Consider the following 19,297-nt stretch of genomic DNA (forward strand, 5'->3'; position numbering starts at 1 on the left):
TTTTTAGCACCATAATTTCTTTACAAGCATGATAGTTGTACTTTTGGTTATGGTTGACACTAGGTTGTTGGCCATTAGCCAATCAGCGTTTCTCAACGAGTTCAGAGCATGTGAATGCATCCAACTGGTATTTACAACTTCCCAACTGTAATTACCCCCTTCCCGCTTGGTTATGAACGAGCATAAAAACAAGTAAATAAGAAACCTCTTTTTTTCCATAGCATGAGGTCGTATAATGTAAAGAAGACGTGTCACTGATTTTACACCTCTCTAAACCCTTTAGATCTAGGGATGAGGGGCTATTGGTCGATTTGGATGTCAAGGGACAGAGCAACTACACATATTATCCATTATATTGACCAGATACTCTAGGCAGTTGGGAGGAGGCAAGATCAGGTGGGCACATTCTAGCCAATGAGAGAGCATATACTCGCGTGAAAAACAGGCTCAACGGTGCCCATTAGTTACTACAGCCAAAGTCAAAATAGTCTGTAAAATTCATGAAAACGAAAATGTGGTTTTTATTTGAGGTTAGTGTTAGGCATAAAGTTAACAGTGAGGTTAAGGTTTAAAATCACAATTTAAGAAGATAAATTGTGAAAATAGGCGAGGTGTATGATTTTATGACTGTGGTAACTAATGACGACGAGGCACAACTCCGATAAATGTTTTTCCTCAAAGTTTACGAGTCCCAGATTTATCAGTAAACTCTAAACAACCTAATTATTACGAAACATATATTCGATCAAATAAGCCACACATAGCAAATAGGCCATTAGATGTGTTGTTAACCAAATTCACTTTCATTGACCTCCATACAAAAACTAAAAAACGGCACCTGCTGGAGAAGACAGATTTTTTCGCTCTCGCTTCGCCTCTTCCTCTCTGCCAACTGTATCCAATGTCCCAGAATGCATCATTTGTGAATATATTATAATGCGAACTACTGACGGTTTTCTGTACTTTATTGGAAATTCACAAACATTTGAGCTTCTTTCATGTTGAGAAATTGTAATTATATTTTTGTACTTATCGTTGAATGTAATTATACATGACAACGTGGACTTTGTTTCCAAACCAGTTTGTAAAAGACTATGAGCATTCCTCTAATACTTTTGGAACCTTTAACAACATTGATCCTTCGGTTCATTAATGTGATGATCGGGAGCGTCATAGTGTTTCTGTGACAGGTGTGACCTCATTGTTACGCAATGCACCTCAGCCGTCTGATCATGAACCAGGGTTTCCATTAAATGGTTAAAAAAATGTGACCGATATTCGAAACATTAAAAGGTTCGATTTTTGGTTAACCTCTGCACACAAGCAGTTTTCGCTGAAGGGTAAATACAGCTGAGGCTTTTATTCGTTTTTGGGGTTCCCAAGCGTTTTTGGCTTCGTGAACTACTAAAACAACGTGCCTGAGTTGTAACCCAATAGAGAATAGCGGTGTAAAAATATGGGCCAAATAAAAAGTACAAAATAAAACCTCTGCTTCAGAACATCTAATTTTATAAAGATATTAAATCTGGTCAGTTTTAAGGGGCTGACTAACACTATAATGGATTAATTTATTACATGCCAAAAATGTCAACCTACGACGCACTTGAACCCCTCCCACGACCCAAACCCGAATGATGTATGCTAGGTCGAACATACAATTGAAATCGGAAGTTTACATACACCTTAGCCAAATACATTTAAACTCGGTTTTTCACAATTCCTGATATTTAATCCTAGTAAAAATTCCCTGTCTTAGGTCAGTTAGGATCATTTATTTTAAGAATGTGAAATGTCAGAATAATAGTAGAGAGAATGATTTATTTCAGCTTTTATTTCTTTCATCACATTCCCAGTGGTTTACATACACTCAATCACATTCCCAGTGGTTTACATACACTCAATTAGTATTTGGTAGCATTGCCTTTCATTTTTTTAAACTTGGGTCAAAATTTTTGTCTCATTCCGCCTGACAGAGCTGGAGTAACTGAGTCGGGTTTGTTAGCTTCCTTGCTCGCACATGCTTTTTCAGTTCTGCCCACAAATCTTCTATGAGAATGAGGTCAGGGCTTTGTGATGGCCACTCCAATACCTTCCCTTTGTTGTCCTTAAGCCATTTTGCCACAACTTTGGAAAGATGCTTGGGGTCATTGTCCATTTGGAAGAACCCTTTGCAACCAAGCTTTAATTTCCTGACAGATGTCTTGAGATGTTGCTTCAATATATTCAATATATTCACATAATTTTCTATGATCATCATCTATTTTGTGAAGTGCACTAGTCCCTCCTGCAGCAAAGCATCCCCACAACATGACGCCATCCCAGCCGTGCTTCACGGCTGGGATGGTGTTCTTTGGCTTGTTCTTCTTGTTGCAAGCCTCCCCCTTTTTCCTCAAAACATAACGATGGTCATGATGGCCAAACAGTTCTATTTTTGTTTCATCAGACCAGAAGACATTTCTCCAAAAAGTACAATCTTTGTCCCCATGTGCAGTTGCAAACCGTAGTCTGGTTTTTTATGGCGGTTTTGGAGTGGTGGCTTCTTCCTTACGTTTTACGTTTTACTGTGGATATACAGTGGGGCAAAATAGCATTTAGTCAGCCACCAATTGTGAAAGTTCTCCCACTTAAAAAGATGAGATAGGCCTGTAATGTTCATCATATGTACACTTCAACTATGACAAACAAAATGAGGGAAAAAATCCAGAAAATCACATTGTAGGATTTTTAATGAATTTATTTGCAAATTTGGTGGAAAATATGTATTTGGTCACCTACAAGGACTTGGCTGATTTCTTTTAATTTTCCCATGATGTCAAGATAAGAGGCACTGAGTTTGAAGGTAGGCCTTGAAATACATCCACAGGTACACCTCCAATTGACTCAAAGGATGTCAAATAGCCTATCAGAAGCTTCTAAAGCCATGACAATTTCCTGGAATTTTCCAAGCTGTTTAAAGGCACAGTGAAGTTAGTGTATGTAAACATCTGACCCACTGGAATTGTGACACAGTGAATTATAAATAAAATAATCTGTCTGTAAACAATTGTTTGAAAAATGACTTGTGTCATGCACAAAGTAAATGTCCTAACCGACTTGCCAAAACTATAGTTAATTAACAAGAAATGTGTGGAGTGGTTGAAAAACTAGTTTTAATGACTCCAACCTAAGTGTATGTAAACGTTAAACTTCAACTGTACGTTCGGTCACATGCATTTTAGCTTTAAATTTATTTCAAGTAATAATTTAAGACTACAAAAATCTATAGGACAACTAGCAGTGGTGGAAAAAAGTACTCCATTGTCATAGTTGAGTAAAAGTAAAGATACCTTAATAGAAAATAACTCAAGTAAAAGTGAAAGTCACCCAGTAAAATATTACTTGAGTAAAAGTCTAATAGTATTTGGTTTGAAATATACTTAAGGATAAAAAGTAAATGGAACTGCGAAAATGTACTTAAGTATCAAAAGTATAAGCCATTTCAAATTCCTTATATTAAGCAAACCAGACGGCTCAATTTTCCAGTTATTTTTTTATTGTCGGATAGCCAGCGGCACACTCCAACACTCAGACATAATTAACCAATAAAGCATTTGTGTTTAGTGAGTCCGCCAGATGAGAGGCAGTAGGGATGACCAGGGATGTTCTCTTGATAAGTGTGAATTGGACCATTTTCCTGTCAAAATGTAATGAAAACTTTTGGCTGTCAGGGAAAATGTATGGGTAAAAAGTACATTGTTATCTTTAGGAATGTAGTAAAGTAAAAGTAGGCAAAAATATAAATAGTAAAGTACAGATACTCCAAAAAACTACTTAAGTAGTACTTTAAAGTATTTTTACTTAAGTACTTTACACCACTGACACCTAGTGTACATCTAATCGTGATCATGGCAGGACCCACTAATTTCATTCATACAGACATACATTGATTGGTTACACAATATTTAGATACTTCAAATACTGCCTGACACCTTTGCAATTTGTCTTCTTACTGAATAAATTGTGAAATATTAGTTGATGGTGTTCATTGTTTGTATGTAAAGTACCAGTCAAAAGTTTGGACACACCTTCTCATTCCAGGGTTTTATTTTTTTTTTACTATTTTCTACATTGTAGAATAATAGTGAAGACACCAAAATCATGAAATAACACATAAGGAATCACGTAGTAACCAAAAAAGTGTTGTATTTGGCATTCTCTCAACCAGCTTCATGAGGTAGTCACCTGGAATGTATTTCAAGTAACAGGTGCGTCTTGTTAAAAGTTAATTTGTGGAATTTCTTTCCTTCTTAGTGCGTTTGAGCCAATCAGTTGTTATATGACTAGGTAGGGGTGGTTGGTATACAGAAGATTGCCCAATTTGGTAAAAATCCAAGTCCATATTATGGAAAGAACAGCTCAAATAAGCAAAGAGAAATGTTAGTCAATCTGGAAAATGTCAAGAACTTTACATACACTCAATCACATTCCCAGTGGTTTACAGTGCCTTGCGAAAGTATTCGGCCCCCTTGAACTTTGCGACCTTTTGCCACATTTCAGGCTTCAAACATAAAGAAATAAAACTGTATTTTTTGTGAAGAATCAACAACAAGTGGGACACAATCATGAAGTGGAATGACATTTATTGGATATTTTAAACTTTTTTAACAAATCAAAAACTGAAAAATTGGGCGTGCAAAATTATTCAGCCCCCTGAAGTTAATACTTTGTAGCGCCACCTTTTGCTGCGATTACAGCTGTAAGTCGCTTGGGGTATGTCTCTATCAGTTTTGCACATCGAGAGACTGATTTTTTTTCCCATTCCTCCTTGCAAAACAACTCGAGCTCAGTGAGGTTGGATGGAGAGCATTTGTGAACAGCAGTTTTCAGTTCTTTCCACAGATTCTCGATTGGATTCAGGTCTGGACTTTGACTTGGCCATTCTAACACCTGGATATGTTTATTTTTGAACCATTCCATTGTAGATTTTGCTTTATGTTTTGGATCATTGTCTTGTTGGAAGACAAATCTCTGTCCCAGTCTCAGGTCTTTTGCAGACTCCATCAGGTTTTCTTCCAGAATGGTCCTGTATTTGGCTCCATCCATCTTCCCATCAATTTTAACCATCTTCCCTGTCCCTGCTGAAGAAAAGCAGCCCCAAACCATGATGCTGCCACCACCATGTTTGACAGTGGGGATGGTGTGTTCAGGGTGTTGCTTTTACGCCAAACATAACGTTTTGCATTGTTGCCAAAAAGTTCAATTTTGGTTTCATCTGAACAGAGCACCTTCTTCCACATGTTTGGTGTGTCTCCCAGGTGGCTTGTGGCAAACTTTAAACAACACTTTTTATGGATATCTTTAAGAAATGGCTTTCTTCTTGCCACTCTTCCATAAAGGTCAGATTTGTGCAATGTACGACTGATTGTTGTCCTATGTACAGAGTCTCCCACCTCAGCTGTAGATCTCTGCAGTTCATCCAGAGTGATCATGGGCCTCTTGGCTGCATCTCTGATCAGTCTTCTCCTTGTATGAGCTGAAAGTTTAGAAGGACGGCCAGTTCTTGGTAGATTTGCAGTGGTCTGATACTCCTTCCATTTCAATATTATCGCTTGCACAGTGCTCCTTGGGATGTTTAAAGCTTGGGAAATCTTTTTGTATCCAAATCCGGCTTTAAACTTCTTCACAACAGTATCTCGGACCTGCCTGGTGTGTTCCTTGTTCTTCATGATGCCCTCTGCACTTTTAACGGACCTCTGAGACTATCACAGTGCAGGTGCATTTATACAGTGACTTGATTATACACAGGTGGATTGTATTTATCATCATTAGTTATTTAGGTCAACATTGGATCATTCAGAGATCCTCACTGAACTTCTGGAGAGAGTTTGCTGCACTGAAAGTAAAGGGGCTGAATAATTTTGCACACCCAATTTTTCAGTTTTGGATTTGTTAAAAAAGTTTGAAATATCCAATAAATGTCGTTCCACTTCATGATTGTGTCCCACTTGTTGTTGATTCTTCACAAAAATATACAGTTTTATATCTTTATGTTTGAAGCCTGAAATGTGGAAAAAGTTCGCAAAGTTCAAGGGGGCCGAATACTTTCGCAAGGCACTGTACATACACTCAATTAGTATTTGGTAGCATTGCCATTGTTCAATTAACAGACACATCTCAACATCAACTGTTCAGGACACTAATGAGAAGAAGAGAGTTGCTTGGGCCAAGAAACACGAGCAATGGACATTAGACCGGTAGAAATCTGTTCTTTGGTCTGAGTCCATCAGATGACCTGGCCTCCAAAATCACCTGACTTCAACCCAATTGAGATGGTTTGGGATGAGTTGGACAGCTGAGTGAAGGAAGGAAAAAGCAGGTAAAACAAGTGTTCAGCATATGTGCGAACTACATCAAGACTGTTGGAAAAGCATTCCAGGTGAAGCTGGTTGAGAGAATGCCAAGAGTTTGCAAAGCTGTCATCAAGGCAAAGGGTGGCTACTTTGAAGAATCTCAAATATAATATATATTTTGATTAGTTTAACAATATTTTGGTTACTACATGATACCATATGTTTTATTTCATAGTTGTGATGTCTTCACTATTATTCTACAGTGTAGAAAATAGTAAAAGAAACACTGGATTGAGTAGGTGTGTCCAAACTTTTGACTGGTTCAGTATATGCATGAAACAAGTATCACTCAGTCATAGCAGAATAACAAATGGATTTGGCAAGAGTTTCTTTAAAGGTTAGTAGGAAAGTTAATAATTTAAACCACCTAAATACACTGAACATGTAATATTTGAAACGCAAACATTCATTTCCCAACTGCATTTTATATAATCTTACAGGGTTTTTATCATTCTCCATTTTACATTCCAATGCATGCCCACCTTGGTTTTGGGCAGCTGCTATTTGAGAACTCATCTCATTAGAAATCAAACTGGTTATCTTATTGCAGAGCACAATGCTATATGTGTAGGCTATGCCATATGTATTGGCTAATATGCAGTTGTCGTTTTTAAACCTCCATTCTGGCATACATGACACATCTGTCTATCTGCATGCTTTTATTTGGGTTTCTATGCTAAGTATATGATTGAATGTTAATTTAAGCCTGCAGCGAGGTACTTGAAATGAGACAAAAATAATCATGCCAAAACATGATTCAGCAATTGAATTTACTGACAGGGACAGCTAATGAAACAGAAATTGACATTTAAAGGCTAGTCTAACATTGGCTAGCTTTTCATAGATTGGCTAAATGGTCAAAGGAGTTACCTCTTCATACAATCAAGACAATTAGTATTGCATGCGACATATTTCTAGTGCACTCGAAAACAGATACGTGTAGTACTTCATTCTGGGCGCTAGCTAGCAATATTATGTTCTCCTTCAATCAGACAGCAGCTCACGTTTTCACAAGAGGCTGTGTTTACATCGTAGATATAAGCATGCCATTGGTTGACTTCATCATGACGGGTTGGTACGGGAGTTCTGATTGGTTCCATGTTTAGGCGTTCGGCATATTTGCCTGAGCGTCCGAGTGTTGGAATATACTTTTTATAAACATAAATTGCAATAATTGAAGGTGCCAACATATTTTATAGTCAAAATATGTTAATGTCACACAAAAAAAATCAGCTCCTCCATCGACGGAGATCGATCAACTTCACGTTTTAAGGCTTCGGCCCACCACCCCGTGAATGTCCTCACACTCCAGTACAGTAGGTGGCGGTGTATGCACTTCACGTTTGCGATCCAGCAATACAACTGTAAAAAAAAAAGAATAACGTCCGTTTCCTATTGTTCCATGTGGTTGTACTGAGATAAAACCTAACTACACCTAGCCTGTAAAGTTGTACTATTTGGAGTTTATAAAAAAATATATATTTGAAACAATCGGAGAATTCACAACACTCGTGTGGGGAACTAAAAATGCAGCACGACGATGTAAGTGAAGAGATACCAGCTAGCTGATGTCCGACACGATTGTGTCGACGCCACGCGTTATCTAGCGAGTTCTGGACATCAGTTTATTTTACACTTGTAGCTACAATATTGACTTGTAATTATGCATTCACATGGATTATCTAATCTTTCAACGACTAACAATGATACATAAAATGTCAGCTTGTTGGTTTGCCAGTTAGCTTGCTCAATGTGTATTCTGCCATATACCTAGCAAACAGGCTAAATTTGCTAGCTGGGTCAATTCCAGGGTGATTGAGTGATGCTGAGACTCAATATTATTTTCCTTTAACATGTATGTCAAGCAAAAACCGAAGATTAAAAACAAACTATACACAAGGACTGCTGTGAAAAAATCTATTATACATTTAGCAAAAATGTATTAACCTGCGTAGTAACAGGACAGAATCAAACGATGGCACAAACTACATTTTTAAGTAAAAAATCAGTCTAAGCATCACTGTTACCGTACAATTGCCCCTAGTTAGATATTTGGTAGATGGTTTTGGAGGAAAGTGACCAGGTAACTAATCGAACACGTAATTTCTAGGTTATCTGGGATGTCATAGGAAACAGAGCGTTCTGTTCCTTCAAAGTCAAGTAAGTTACCCACTGTTGAAGATTCATCTTTTCACAAGTGTGTGGATGTGGAACCCATTCATTGCTTTTAACGCCAGCTCATTTGTTGTAGCTATCAAGATAAGGTGGTTAACTTAAAATAATGTTTCTGTTGGTCTTTTAACAGGACAAAGGTTCAGAACTTCTGCCGGAATGAATACAATATAACTGGGCTTTGTAATAGGTCATCTTGCCCATTAGCAAACAGTCAGTATGCAACTATAAGAGAGGAGAAAGGTACGTTGTCTCCTGTGAAATAAGTATCAGAAATATTTAGCTACACGAGGAAGTATGTTTTTAGTAGTTAATGGTATTGAGATTACAATGCAAATTGAGGTTTAATGTATCTGCTTGCCTTTTTTCTTAGGTCAATGTTTCTTATATATGAAGGTTATTGAGAGGGCAGCCTTCCCTGCCCGAATGTGGGAGAAGGTAAGTGACAATAGAACTAAAGAACTGTCTGTTAATAGACATTGGTTTATATTTGATGTATTTTCTTTAACTTCAACTTTGTCTCGTAGGTGAAACTTAGTAAGAACTATGAGAAGGCTCTGGAACAGATTGACCAGAACTTGATCTATTGGCACCGTTTCATCAGACACAAATGTAAACAGCGCTTCACCAAGATCACACAGTACCTCATCCGTATCCGCAAGCTCACACTCAAACGACAGTAAGCATCCAACCTATATACACCATTCCTTTCACACACTCAAACTGATCTTTGCAGAAATTAGTTTGGTTTCCTTTAACTTGTAAAGGTCAAATTGTATTTTTTTGTTATTTAAATTGTGTGTGAACTGTAAATGTATGATCTTTTAGGAGGAAACTGGTCCCCCTTAGCAGAAAGGTGGAGGCAAGAGAGAAAAGGAAAGAGGTATGTACTTGGTTAAACAGTTCAGTAGTGTTTTTGTCCCTGGCATTCAACTGTTATGCTCCAAGGAGTGTTGGTGAATAGACCGTAAGGCATTGGCGACTCAAGAGTTCCTGTCAAAGGGTATGATTTACAAAAATGTCATGTGATCTAAGCATGAGATTCATATTCTATTGTTTTACAGGAAAAGGCCCTGATTGCTGCACAGCTTGATAACGCAATAGAGAAAGAACTGCTGGAGAGACTGAAACAAGGAACGGTAAATACATGATTATGTACAGTGTCAATCACTCCACAATTTGTCACCACCTGAAGAATACTTTCAGACAAAGTAAAACTGCATGAGACAAATATGGTATGTTCATAACAGGAGATTGAGTATTACTGTTCTATTTCTTTCAGTATGGTGACATCTACAACTTCCCCATCCATGCCTTTGATAAGGCACTGGAGCACCAGGATGAGGAGAGTGAGACTGACTCAGAGGAGGAGGAGGAGGATGATGAGGTGAAAACGGCTCCTTAATCGAGTTTCTATTGAGCAGGGCCCAGATTCACAAAATCTTAATAAGAAATGTCTTAACTGCCATTTGTTCCTTAACTATAGACTTATGAAGAAAGTTAAGCAAAGTTGCTATTCCCCAAAAGGTTCTTGGAAATATTATTGCATTATGTATGTTTCTCTTTAAGCAACAAGTTAAGAAATGTGTTTCTTAAATAGTTATTGAATATGTTCTTAATTCCAATGTAGATAAACCTTGTCTTAAACTCAGGGCAGTGAGAGAATAAGCGCATGAAAGCAATTGAACATGTTTAATTCACTCAAACTTCATTTGAAAGTTTCATTATTGCTTATTTCAAACCCAAGAACATGTTTTAGAACAGTAATCTCAGTATGAAATATGCTAACATGATTGCCATTGCTTGATAGGTTAACTAGAAACACATCTTAAGATAATCATTCAATCTTAAGATATTGAGTAATTGCACTTAAGAACTATCTTCTGAACTTAAGTTTAGACTGGTCCTTGGACTGCAAGTGTTCCTTTCAGCACAACCAATAAGATACCTCTTGTTTATTGGGCAGGGTCTGGTGCAGGACATTGGCACTGATCAAAATTAAACCCAAGTAGGAGGCCCAATTCCATCTGATGTATTTTAATCAAGTGAATGTGTTTGCAGGATGTTGGAAAGAAAGAATTTGTTGCTGAGGATGAAATAGAAGAGAGCGATCTCAGTGACTTTGAGGTAACTTAAAAATATATAGCATGATCACATCTAAAGATCACTCACATTTTGACTAATAGGGTGTGATATTGCTTGATATTCTTTAAGACTAAACATGTCTCATTTGGAAGGACATGGACAATCTGAAGGCAGGCAGTGATGAACATGAAGAATCCAGTGAAGAGGATGAGTCTGAAGAAGAGATGGAAGAGGAGCCTGAGGCCTCAGGCTCCAAAGGAAAGATGCCCCTCAAAGGCGCTGTATTCAGGAAGAAAAGGGCCTATGTGGAGATTGAGTATGAACAGGAGATGGAGCCTGTCCCCAAAAGCAAGGCAACATAGTCAGACTTCCTGACATGGACTCTAGGCCTTTCTTAGTTTGGAAGGTTAACCTGGTTATGTTGTCTGGAACGATTACTACTGGTATGCTGTCAAGCATGTTTTGCCTAATGGGACTGTACTTCCAGTAATTAGTCAATGTATCACTCCTGGGTGGATTATGAGGATGGGGCGTAAATCCTGTGATCAGACTGGACCCCATTCAATTTTCACAAGTCTGAAATAAGCAAATTTAATAGACCCACCATTAACGCCATTTCAAATTATTTGCTGTCTTAAATTCAGTTTTTCCACATACAGGTTCTCTTCTGCCCATTTGTTCAAATGAATAAATCTCAATCCAGAGTAGCCTGACAATAGTGTAATGTCTTAAACCTGGCTGAAAAAGAGTTTCTGCTGTTTGATAAAGAATGACTTACCAAATCTCCCCAGCCAGTGATGGTTTAATAAATACAGTGGATCCATGACACACAGAATGGAACATGTCAGTTTACTGTATAATAGCACTTGGATCAGTCTTATATTGCCAGACTACATAGATGATGATCCCGGTTCTGTCAGTCCTGCTCAATTAACCACATTTATCTTGATCATATCACTGTTCCAGATATCCATAGGTGTGGGTTTCATTTCCAATGGAGGAATGAATACGGTAGATATGTCATCTTTGGGCCATTGTGACTGTCTCTATGCATCTCAGCACATAGGTGCTGGTGCAGCTGCTGTCGACATCCTTTAGAAGCATCTGAAGAAAGAATAGTTACCATTAATATACTGAACAAAAATACAACTATTTCAAACTGACTGATTTTCTTATGAACTCAATTTAAATAAAGTAGGCCTTTAATCTATGGATTTCACATGACTGGGAATACATTAATCTGGTCACATGCATCAGAAACCCAGTCAGTATCTGACATGACATCTTCACATAGAGTTGAACACATTGATTGTGGAATGTTGTCCCACACTTCAATGGCTGTGAGAAGTTGCTGGATATTGACAGGAACATACTGTTGCACACATTGACCCAGAGCATTCCATGGAAGGACTGTCACATTCAGCTTCCAGGAATTGTGTACAGATCCTTGCGACATGGGGCCTCACATTATCATGCTGAGACGTGAGATAATGGCAGTGGATGACTGGCACGACAACGGGCCTCGATCTCATCACAGTATCTGAGCACTCAAATTGCCATCGGCAAAATACAATTGTGTTCCTTGTCAGCCTATATCATAATCCCACTGCCACCATGGGGCACTCTGTTGCCATCAAGTGGTAAGACTGGTTGGACGTACTGCCAAATTTTCAAAAACTTCGGAGGCGGCTTAATTAAGGTACAGAAATGAAATGTTCTGGCAACAGCTCTGGTGGACATTCTTGCGGTCAGCATGTCAATTTCACACTCCCTCAACTTGAGATGGCTATGGCATTGTGTGACAAAACTACACATTTTAGAGTACCGTTGTCACTAGCACAAGGTGATCTGTGTAATGATCATGCTGTTCAATCAGCTTCTTGATATGCTACACTTGTCAGGTGGATGGATTATCTCTTGGTAAAGGACAAATGCTCACAAACAGGGATGTAAACTAATTTGTTCACAACAATAAGAGAAGTAATCTTTTTGTGATCGTTTTTTCAGCTGATGAAACATGGGACCAACACATAAGTTGCATTTCTGTTCAGTGTAAGTGGCAATAACTTGCCCCTTTATCTCAGAAGTTCTGAGTTCAGATTTATATCATACACAACTTGAAATACATAAATGTATTACTAGTTAAGCTAGAGGGGTATTTAACTACAATTTGAGAAGGTCCAGTCCTAGGTGGCAAAGGTACAGCTGGATATTGTCATTCTTTGACAAAGTAACAAACCCCCATCTCGCAACACATTTAACCCCAAACTGTTCACACCCTTGTTGGCAGAGAAAATGTATACATTTTAAAGCAAATTTCTTGCAATTCTACACATTTTACAGTGTCATCCGAATGATTCAACAAAATCAAATGGGGGGGGGGGGGGGCTTGTGGTCGTGGCCAGTGAACAAACACGGTGTAATCTGACCATGTTAACTACAAGATAGCTGGTTAGCCTAATTTACCCACCTAGCTCTGAATATTTGACAGGTTATGAATAGCTCTAAGGTCTGTCAGTAAATTACATAGAGGTAAACTGCCCATGCACTACCAAATTTCAAAATGGCACCTTTTACGACTACAACAGCAGCTAAAAGCCAGACTGATAAAAATGAATGTATATCTATATATACACACACACTAGGTATTCAGACCCCTCAACTTTTTCCCACATGTTAGGTTAGCCTTATTCTAAAATGGAATTTAAAAAAATCTCATCTATACACAATACTCCATAATGATAAACCAGAAACAGGTTTGTAGAAATGTTTGCTAATTTATTAAATATACCTTATTTACATAATATGCTATCCCTGAGCTATGAGACTTGAAATTGAGCTCAGGTGCATCCTGTTTCCATTGATCATCTTTGAGAAGTTTCTACAACTTGATTGGACATGATGTGGAAGACTCTTCCTAGATCTGGCCGCCCGTCCAAACTGAGCAATCAAGGGAGAAGGGCCTTGGTCAGGGAGGTGACCAAGAACCCAATGGTCACTGACAGAGTTCCTCTGGAGATGGGATAAACTTCCAGAAGGACAACCATCTCTGCAGCCCTCCACCAATCAGGCCTTTATGGTAGATAGGCCAGGCAGAAGTCGCTCCTCAGTAAAAGGCACATGACAGCCCGCTTGGAGTTTGCCAAAAGACACCTAAAGACTCTTAGATCACGAGAAACAAGATTCTCTAGTCTGATGAAACCAAGATTGAACTCTTTGGCCTGAATGCCAAGCGTCACGTCGGGAAGAAACCTAGCACCATCTCTATAGTGGTGCTGTGGGGATATGTTTCAGCGGCAGAGACTGGGAGACTAGTCAGGATCAAGGAAAGATGAACGGAGCAAAGTACAGAGATCCTTGATGAAAAGCTACTCTAGAGGGCTCAGGACCTCAGACTGGGGCCAAGGTTCACCTTCCAACAGAACAACGACCCTAAGCACACAGTCAAGACAACACGGGAGTGGCTTCAGGACAAGTCTCTGAATGTCCTTGAGTGGCACAGCCAGAACATCTGTGGAATGACCTGAAAAAAGCTGAGCGCCCACTCTCCATCCAACCTGACAGAGCTTGAGAGGATCTGCAGAAAAGAATGGGAGAAACTCCCCAAATACAGGTGTGCCAAGCTTGTAGTGTCATACCCAATAAGACTCGATGCTGTAATTGCTGCCAAAGGTGCTTCAACAAAGTACTGATTGAAGGGTCTGAATACCTACGTAAATGTGATCTGATTTTTATTACAAATTGGCAAAAATAATAAAACAGTTTTTGCTTTGTCATTATAGGGTAGTGTACATTAAGGGGGGAAAAAGCAATTTAATCAATTTTAGAAGGCTATAACATAACTTTGAAAAAGGGGTCTGAATACTTAATGAATGCACTGTATATGCAGGACTCGTAGTCCGTATTGACCCAGTTCTGGGTCCGGATCTGTTGAATATGGCTGCTCTAGGGGCTCAAATCAATCCGTATCACTGAAAATCAGCTTTATTGCTTGATTGAAATGTAAAGGTAATTTTAGGATTGAGCTGACGTATGTAGCGTTTACCGTGAATGCAGTCTCCGCTAGCGCTGAAACGTTGCCCTTATATACCTAATACACTTTAGTGCAGCTCTTCAGCACAATGCATTGAATCAAGCCCTAAATCAATTTCTGATTATTGCCAAGTTGTATTCAACAGGAAATATACTTGGAGGTTAAAAGCCAACTCAACACCCTGAATGGTAATGAAACTGTTTTATGCCTACCTTGAGCTTGCCCTGGGTGCAGTGGTCCAACAGCAGCAGACAATGAGTGGCCTTGGTGACAAGCTCCTCTCTCACTGCTGGGGGTATGGACTCTGTGGACTGGTCACACACTAGCCTCAACAGACTCTGCACCAGGGCGGAAAGACGGCACTCCATTCTGCAAATCCAGAGGACACAAACACTCAGTATGACAACAAAAACAGAGATGGGATTTCCATTAGTCTAATTTATTTGCTGGGGGTAATGACAACCTTGGCCAGGCGATGAGCAGGGTCTTTTCTAAAGCATCCAGGATAGCTAGTCTAGTCTGTTCTTCAGGACCGTCTGAGATCTCTAGATACCCAATGATTACTCTTTCCAATCGTTTCAGATGGCGAACAATGATGATACCCATCCTAACAAAAGAAAAGTACAATCCAAAAGTAAATTTCCTAGATATTTCTTAAATTTAAAAAAGTGGCATTTACCAGATCACAACAAATGCAATTTCTCACAGATACTCAATGTAATAATAGTTCATTGTTAGCAAGAGGAGAGACCGCACTTTTCAATGAAGTGTTCCAGAAACTTGGCATAGACACTCCGAAGTGCAAGTTTATGCTCCATCTCCATATGGGTGAGAGTCAGCCGCAGCACCTCATCATAACGGTTAGGTTTCCTGGGGAGCCCAGTGCAAGCAGGGTCTTTCTCCAACACAGGCAAAAGGTCTATCAGGCATGGAAGGACCACCTGAGACACAGAGGGGAAGATACAGTATATGGAACAATAGAATACCATGATGTGAATGAGGCTACTTGGTCACCAGCTCAACTAGTACATACAAAGTGTATTATGAGATGTTGGTCGGTGCATTGTACATACAAAAGCTGTTAATGCCATTGAAAGCCACAGCATTACCTCAATAAGCTGAGGCTCAGATGTGTAGAGGTGGTTGAAGAGGGCATGGTAGAGCACCTGGGCCCTGTTGTACTGACAGAGATCGGCAGCAGGCTGAAAGGGGGAGACATTAATTGAACAGATACACAAAACACCAAACAGTTTTACATCCCATTACTGTAGATAACGGCATTATCTGTAAGTTCAGAGAGATATAGTACATCTCACCACATTGAGGACAATGTGATTCAGGCAGCGTACTCCCAGCACTTGGTTGTCAGTGCAGTAATCATCTGACATCAGCAGTGAAGGGGGGAAAACCTTCTCCAGATAGTCGGTCAGCCACGGCCGGCCCACCTGCATGACAATCCAGGCAAATACATGCTTAGTGGCCTGGTTTCGCTTCCAGCTGTCCCTGCAAAACATTATAAACAACACATTTAGAACATTCACAGCATGGTGCACTGATTGAAAATCTAATGCAAAGGATGTTCATTTTTGAGATTGGGATTGTTGATGAAATATGGTCAACAACACAGAGGTTAAAGTGTTTGAAATGTTCTGAATAATTTCAACTTGCACTATTTACTAGTAAGTCATTATGATGGAACTCACCTTTTTAAATCAGACAGCAGGATCTCCAAGATGGAGCCAAGGATTCCTGGTTGGCGCTCTGTGTTGTTCTTCCCAAACAGAAGCTGTGAGGTGGTCTCCCAGTCCCCTGTCTGAACCACTGAGTCCAGGAGGTTAGATGCAGCTGTTCTGGAGGCCTCACTGGTCCATGCCTGCTCTTGCATATGAGTCAACGCAAACACACACAAGAGGGGGGCAAGTGGACCTGTGGGGAAGACCCAGGAGGTGGCTTGGCAGTGGCTGGAAACAACGTCTCCTCCATTCCCAAGTCTTTGTACCAGGGCTAAGACTACTGAACTCACGACACAGGCTCTGGCCGGGATGGCCTCAAAGGAACTCTCTGATAGTGTGCCACTGTCATTGTCACACAATGGCAAAGCAGCATACAGTGTCAGGGAGCTCACAAAGTCTACATACTCCCTTGTCAAGTCTGTGCTCTGATTGCTGCAACACTCAGAAAAAAGCCAGTGTCTGTCCCCCAGTCTGAATAGCTGCTCCACAATATGAAGGATTTCTCCACTTTGGTCTGTGGTAAGTCCTGGTGCCTTGAGTTTCTCCTGGACATGAAGCAGGACCTCAGCCACTGGACGGGAGAGCAGCGTATCAGGTTCTGCTGGGGAATGTCCCTCTTCAGGAGTCTTACATTGTTGTAGGTCTTGCAGCATATGGGACAAGTCCATCTTTGAAATATCTGTTTGGTGATAGAATTATGTTGTTTTTGTGACAATAAAACATAGAAGACATGCATGCAATATTAATGGCACAGCTCACAATTCTGACCCAGCACAAAAGCATACCTTATTGTAGATGTGTGCTATCTAAAAAATAAATTGCACGCTTATCCGTAAAAGTTAAACCTGTCAACTAGCTAGCTAAAGTTAGCCGTTTACGATGGGACCACATGGACTAACAAGCTCGCTACCTAGACATACTATAAAACCTGCGTTAAACTAAAGCTAGCCACCGTTGAGTGATACTTTATAACCATTCGTATTCATAGCTCTACTATTGATAGCAGAGGGACTCTTGATTTGCAGCTTATGATTTGACGAAGGGCGAAACCGCGGCAATATACTTCCTGGAATGAGAGAAGTAGGCGGAGCTTCTCTGGCTCACGCTATAACAGATAGGTGCACCCCATACAGAAACAAACAGTCGATATAATCGACAACATCAGAAATCATCAGAAATCACGCGATATTAATCAGACAGTGGGGCGCCGTCTGATCCACTAGTTGGTCAGAAGGTTCAAATCAACGTTTCATACCATAATTTGCGAGTAGACAAATAGCATGAACCACGGCTGTTATTACACCCCGTATACGTTGGTGGCGGTAATGATAATTTTTATTACGCTGTAACAAACCTAAAGATCTTCTGACGTCCTTTCCCTTCGTCAAATTTACGTAATCGCATTATTTTGTAAACTTTTTTTTACAAAGCTAATGTAATGGATTTAAAACGTGTTTTTACCCCGGGATAGCCCGCTAATATGAGCCATACTATGGAATAACATTTATTGAGTGCAATTCAATCTGAATATATCATACATTTAAAAGGATTTGCAATTTTGCATGAGCATGCTTAAATTTCCCGGGAACCATAACATGGTGTCATTTCCGCGTCTTTCTTTTTCCAACACAGATAAGCCAAAACCACGACCCGTTATTCAGAGGGGCATTCTACGACGCTTTGAATGCTCTCCAAGTCTCCAAGACCGGAAGGGAATATCACGTAGTGCGAATTTTACATTCAAACATTTCAAACAGTTAAAATAGACAACCTATATCTCCCAGCCCTCAAATTAAGTGCACACTTTTGATGACGTTGCATGACGTCTGTCGAGAACACACTTGCGAGGCAAGGGAGGAAGGAATTATTATTTTTTGAATGGTTTTTAAATGGACGCCTTTTCCCGGAAATTCGTCGATCGTTCATCCCACGATCATTGTGTTTTCAGCCACCTATAGCTTGTGGGTGCTTTGTATGCACCACAGTCAATTATGATTGCATGTCTACTTATATTAACTATATATCATCTTTACTAGATGCTGTTCTTCCACTAACCTCATTGCAACTCCCCTCCAAGTCTCCGACCACTACCTTGTATCCTTTTCCCTCTCGCTCTCATCCAACACTTCCCACACTGCCCCTACTCGGATGGTATCGCGCCGTCCCAACCTTCGCTCTCTCTCCCCCCGCTACTCTCTCCTCTTCCATCCTATCATCTCTTCCCTCTGCTCAAACCTTCTCCAACCTATCTCCTGATTCTGCCTCCTCAACGCTCCTCTCCTCCCTTTCTGCATCCTTTGACTCTCTATGTCCCCTATCTTCCAGGCCGGCTCGGTCCTCCCCTCCCGCTCTGTGGCTCGACGACTCATTGCGAGCTCACAGAACAGGGCTCCGGGCAGCCGAGCGGAAATGGAGGAAAACTCGCCTCCCTGCGGACCTGGCATCCTTTCGCTCCCTCCTCTCTACATTTTCCTCCTCTGTCTCTGCTGCTAAAACCACTTTCTACCACTCTAAATTTCAAGCATCTGCCTCTAACCCTAGGAAGCTCTTTGCCACCTTCTCCTCCCTCCTGAGTCCTCCCCCCCTCCTCCCTCTCTGCAGATGACTTCGTCAACCATTTTGAAAAGAAGGTCGACGACATCCGATCCTCGTTTGCTAAGTCAAACGACACTGCTGGTTCTGCTCACACTGCCCTACCCTGTGCTCTGACCTCTTTCTCCCCTCTCTCTCCAGATGAAATCTCGCGTCTTGTGACGGCCGGCCGCCCAACAACCTGCCCGCTCGACCCTATCCCCTCCTCTCTTCTCCAGACCATTTCCGGAGACCTTCTCCCTTACCTCACCTCGCTCATCAACTTATCCCTGACCGCTGGCTACGTCCCTTCC

At 40.3% G+C, this 19,297-nt stretch overlaps 2 protein-coding genes and 1 non-coding gene across 3 annotated transcripts; 2 read left to right on the forward strand and 1 right to left on the reverse strand.

The window, feature by feature from the left end:
• Positions 1–1,136: 1,136 nt before the first annotated feature.
• Positions 1,137–1,232, forward strand: LOC124034772. The gene has a single exon (XR_006838657.1). It is a non-coding gene; the product is annotated as a small nucleolar RNA U13 (small nucleolar RNA).
• Positions 1,233–7,746: 6,514 nt separating this feature from the next.
• On the forward strand, positions 7,747–11,481 carry mak16 (MAK16 homolog (S. cerevisiae)). The gene is made up of 10 exons (XM_046346540.1): positions 7,747–7,931; positions 8,500–8,549; positions 8,695–8,804; positions 8,935–8,999; positions 9,089–9,240; positions 9,390–9,444; positions 9,626–9,700; positions 9,844–9,948; positions 10,623–10,688; positions 10,799–11,481. Exons 1-10 carry the CDS (start codon positions 7,917–7,919, stop codon positions 11,006–11,008), a joined length of 903 nt encoding a protein of 300 aa, XP_046202496.1. The 5' UTR covers positions 7,747–7,916; the 3' UTR covers positions 11,009–11,481.
• tti2 (TELO2 interacting protein 2) lies at positions 11,431–17,497 on the reverse strand. Its single transcript, XM_046346539.1, has 8 exons — positions 17,198–17,497; positions 16,383–17,091; positions 15,996–16,182; positions 15,789–15,881; positions 15,436–15,620; positions 15,143–15,286; positions 14,892–15,048; positions 11,431–11,750 (listed from the first exon to the last, which is right to left on the reverse strand). Exons 2-8 carry the CDS (start codon positions 17,078–17,080, stop codon positions 11,667–11,669), a joined length of 1,548 nt encoding a protein of 515 aa, XP_046202495.1. The 5' UTR covers positions 17,081–17,091; positions 17,198–17,497; the 3' UTR covers positions 11,431–11,666.
• Between the last annotated feature and the right edge of the window lie 1,800 nt (positions 17,498–19,297).

The sequence above is a fragment of the Oncorhynchus gorbuscha genome, linkage group LG04 (genome assembly GCF_021184085.1).
Source record: "Oncorhynchus gorbuscha isolate QuinsamMale2020 ecotype Even-year linkage group LG04, OgorEven_v1.0, whole genome shotgun sequence".
Taxonomy (NCBI): Eukaryota; Metazoa; Chordata; class Actinopteri; order Salmoniformes; family Salmonidae; genus Oncorhynchus; species Oncorhynchus gorbuscha.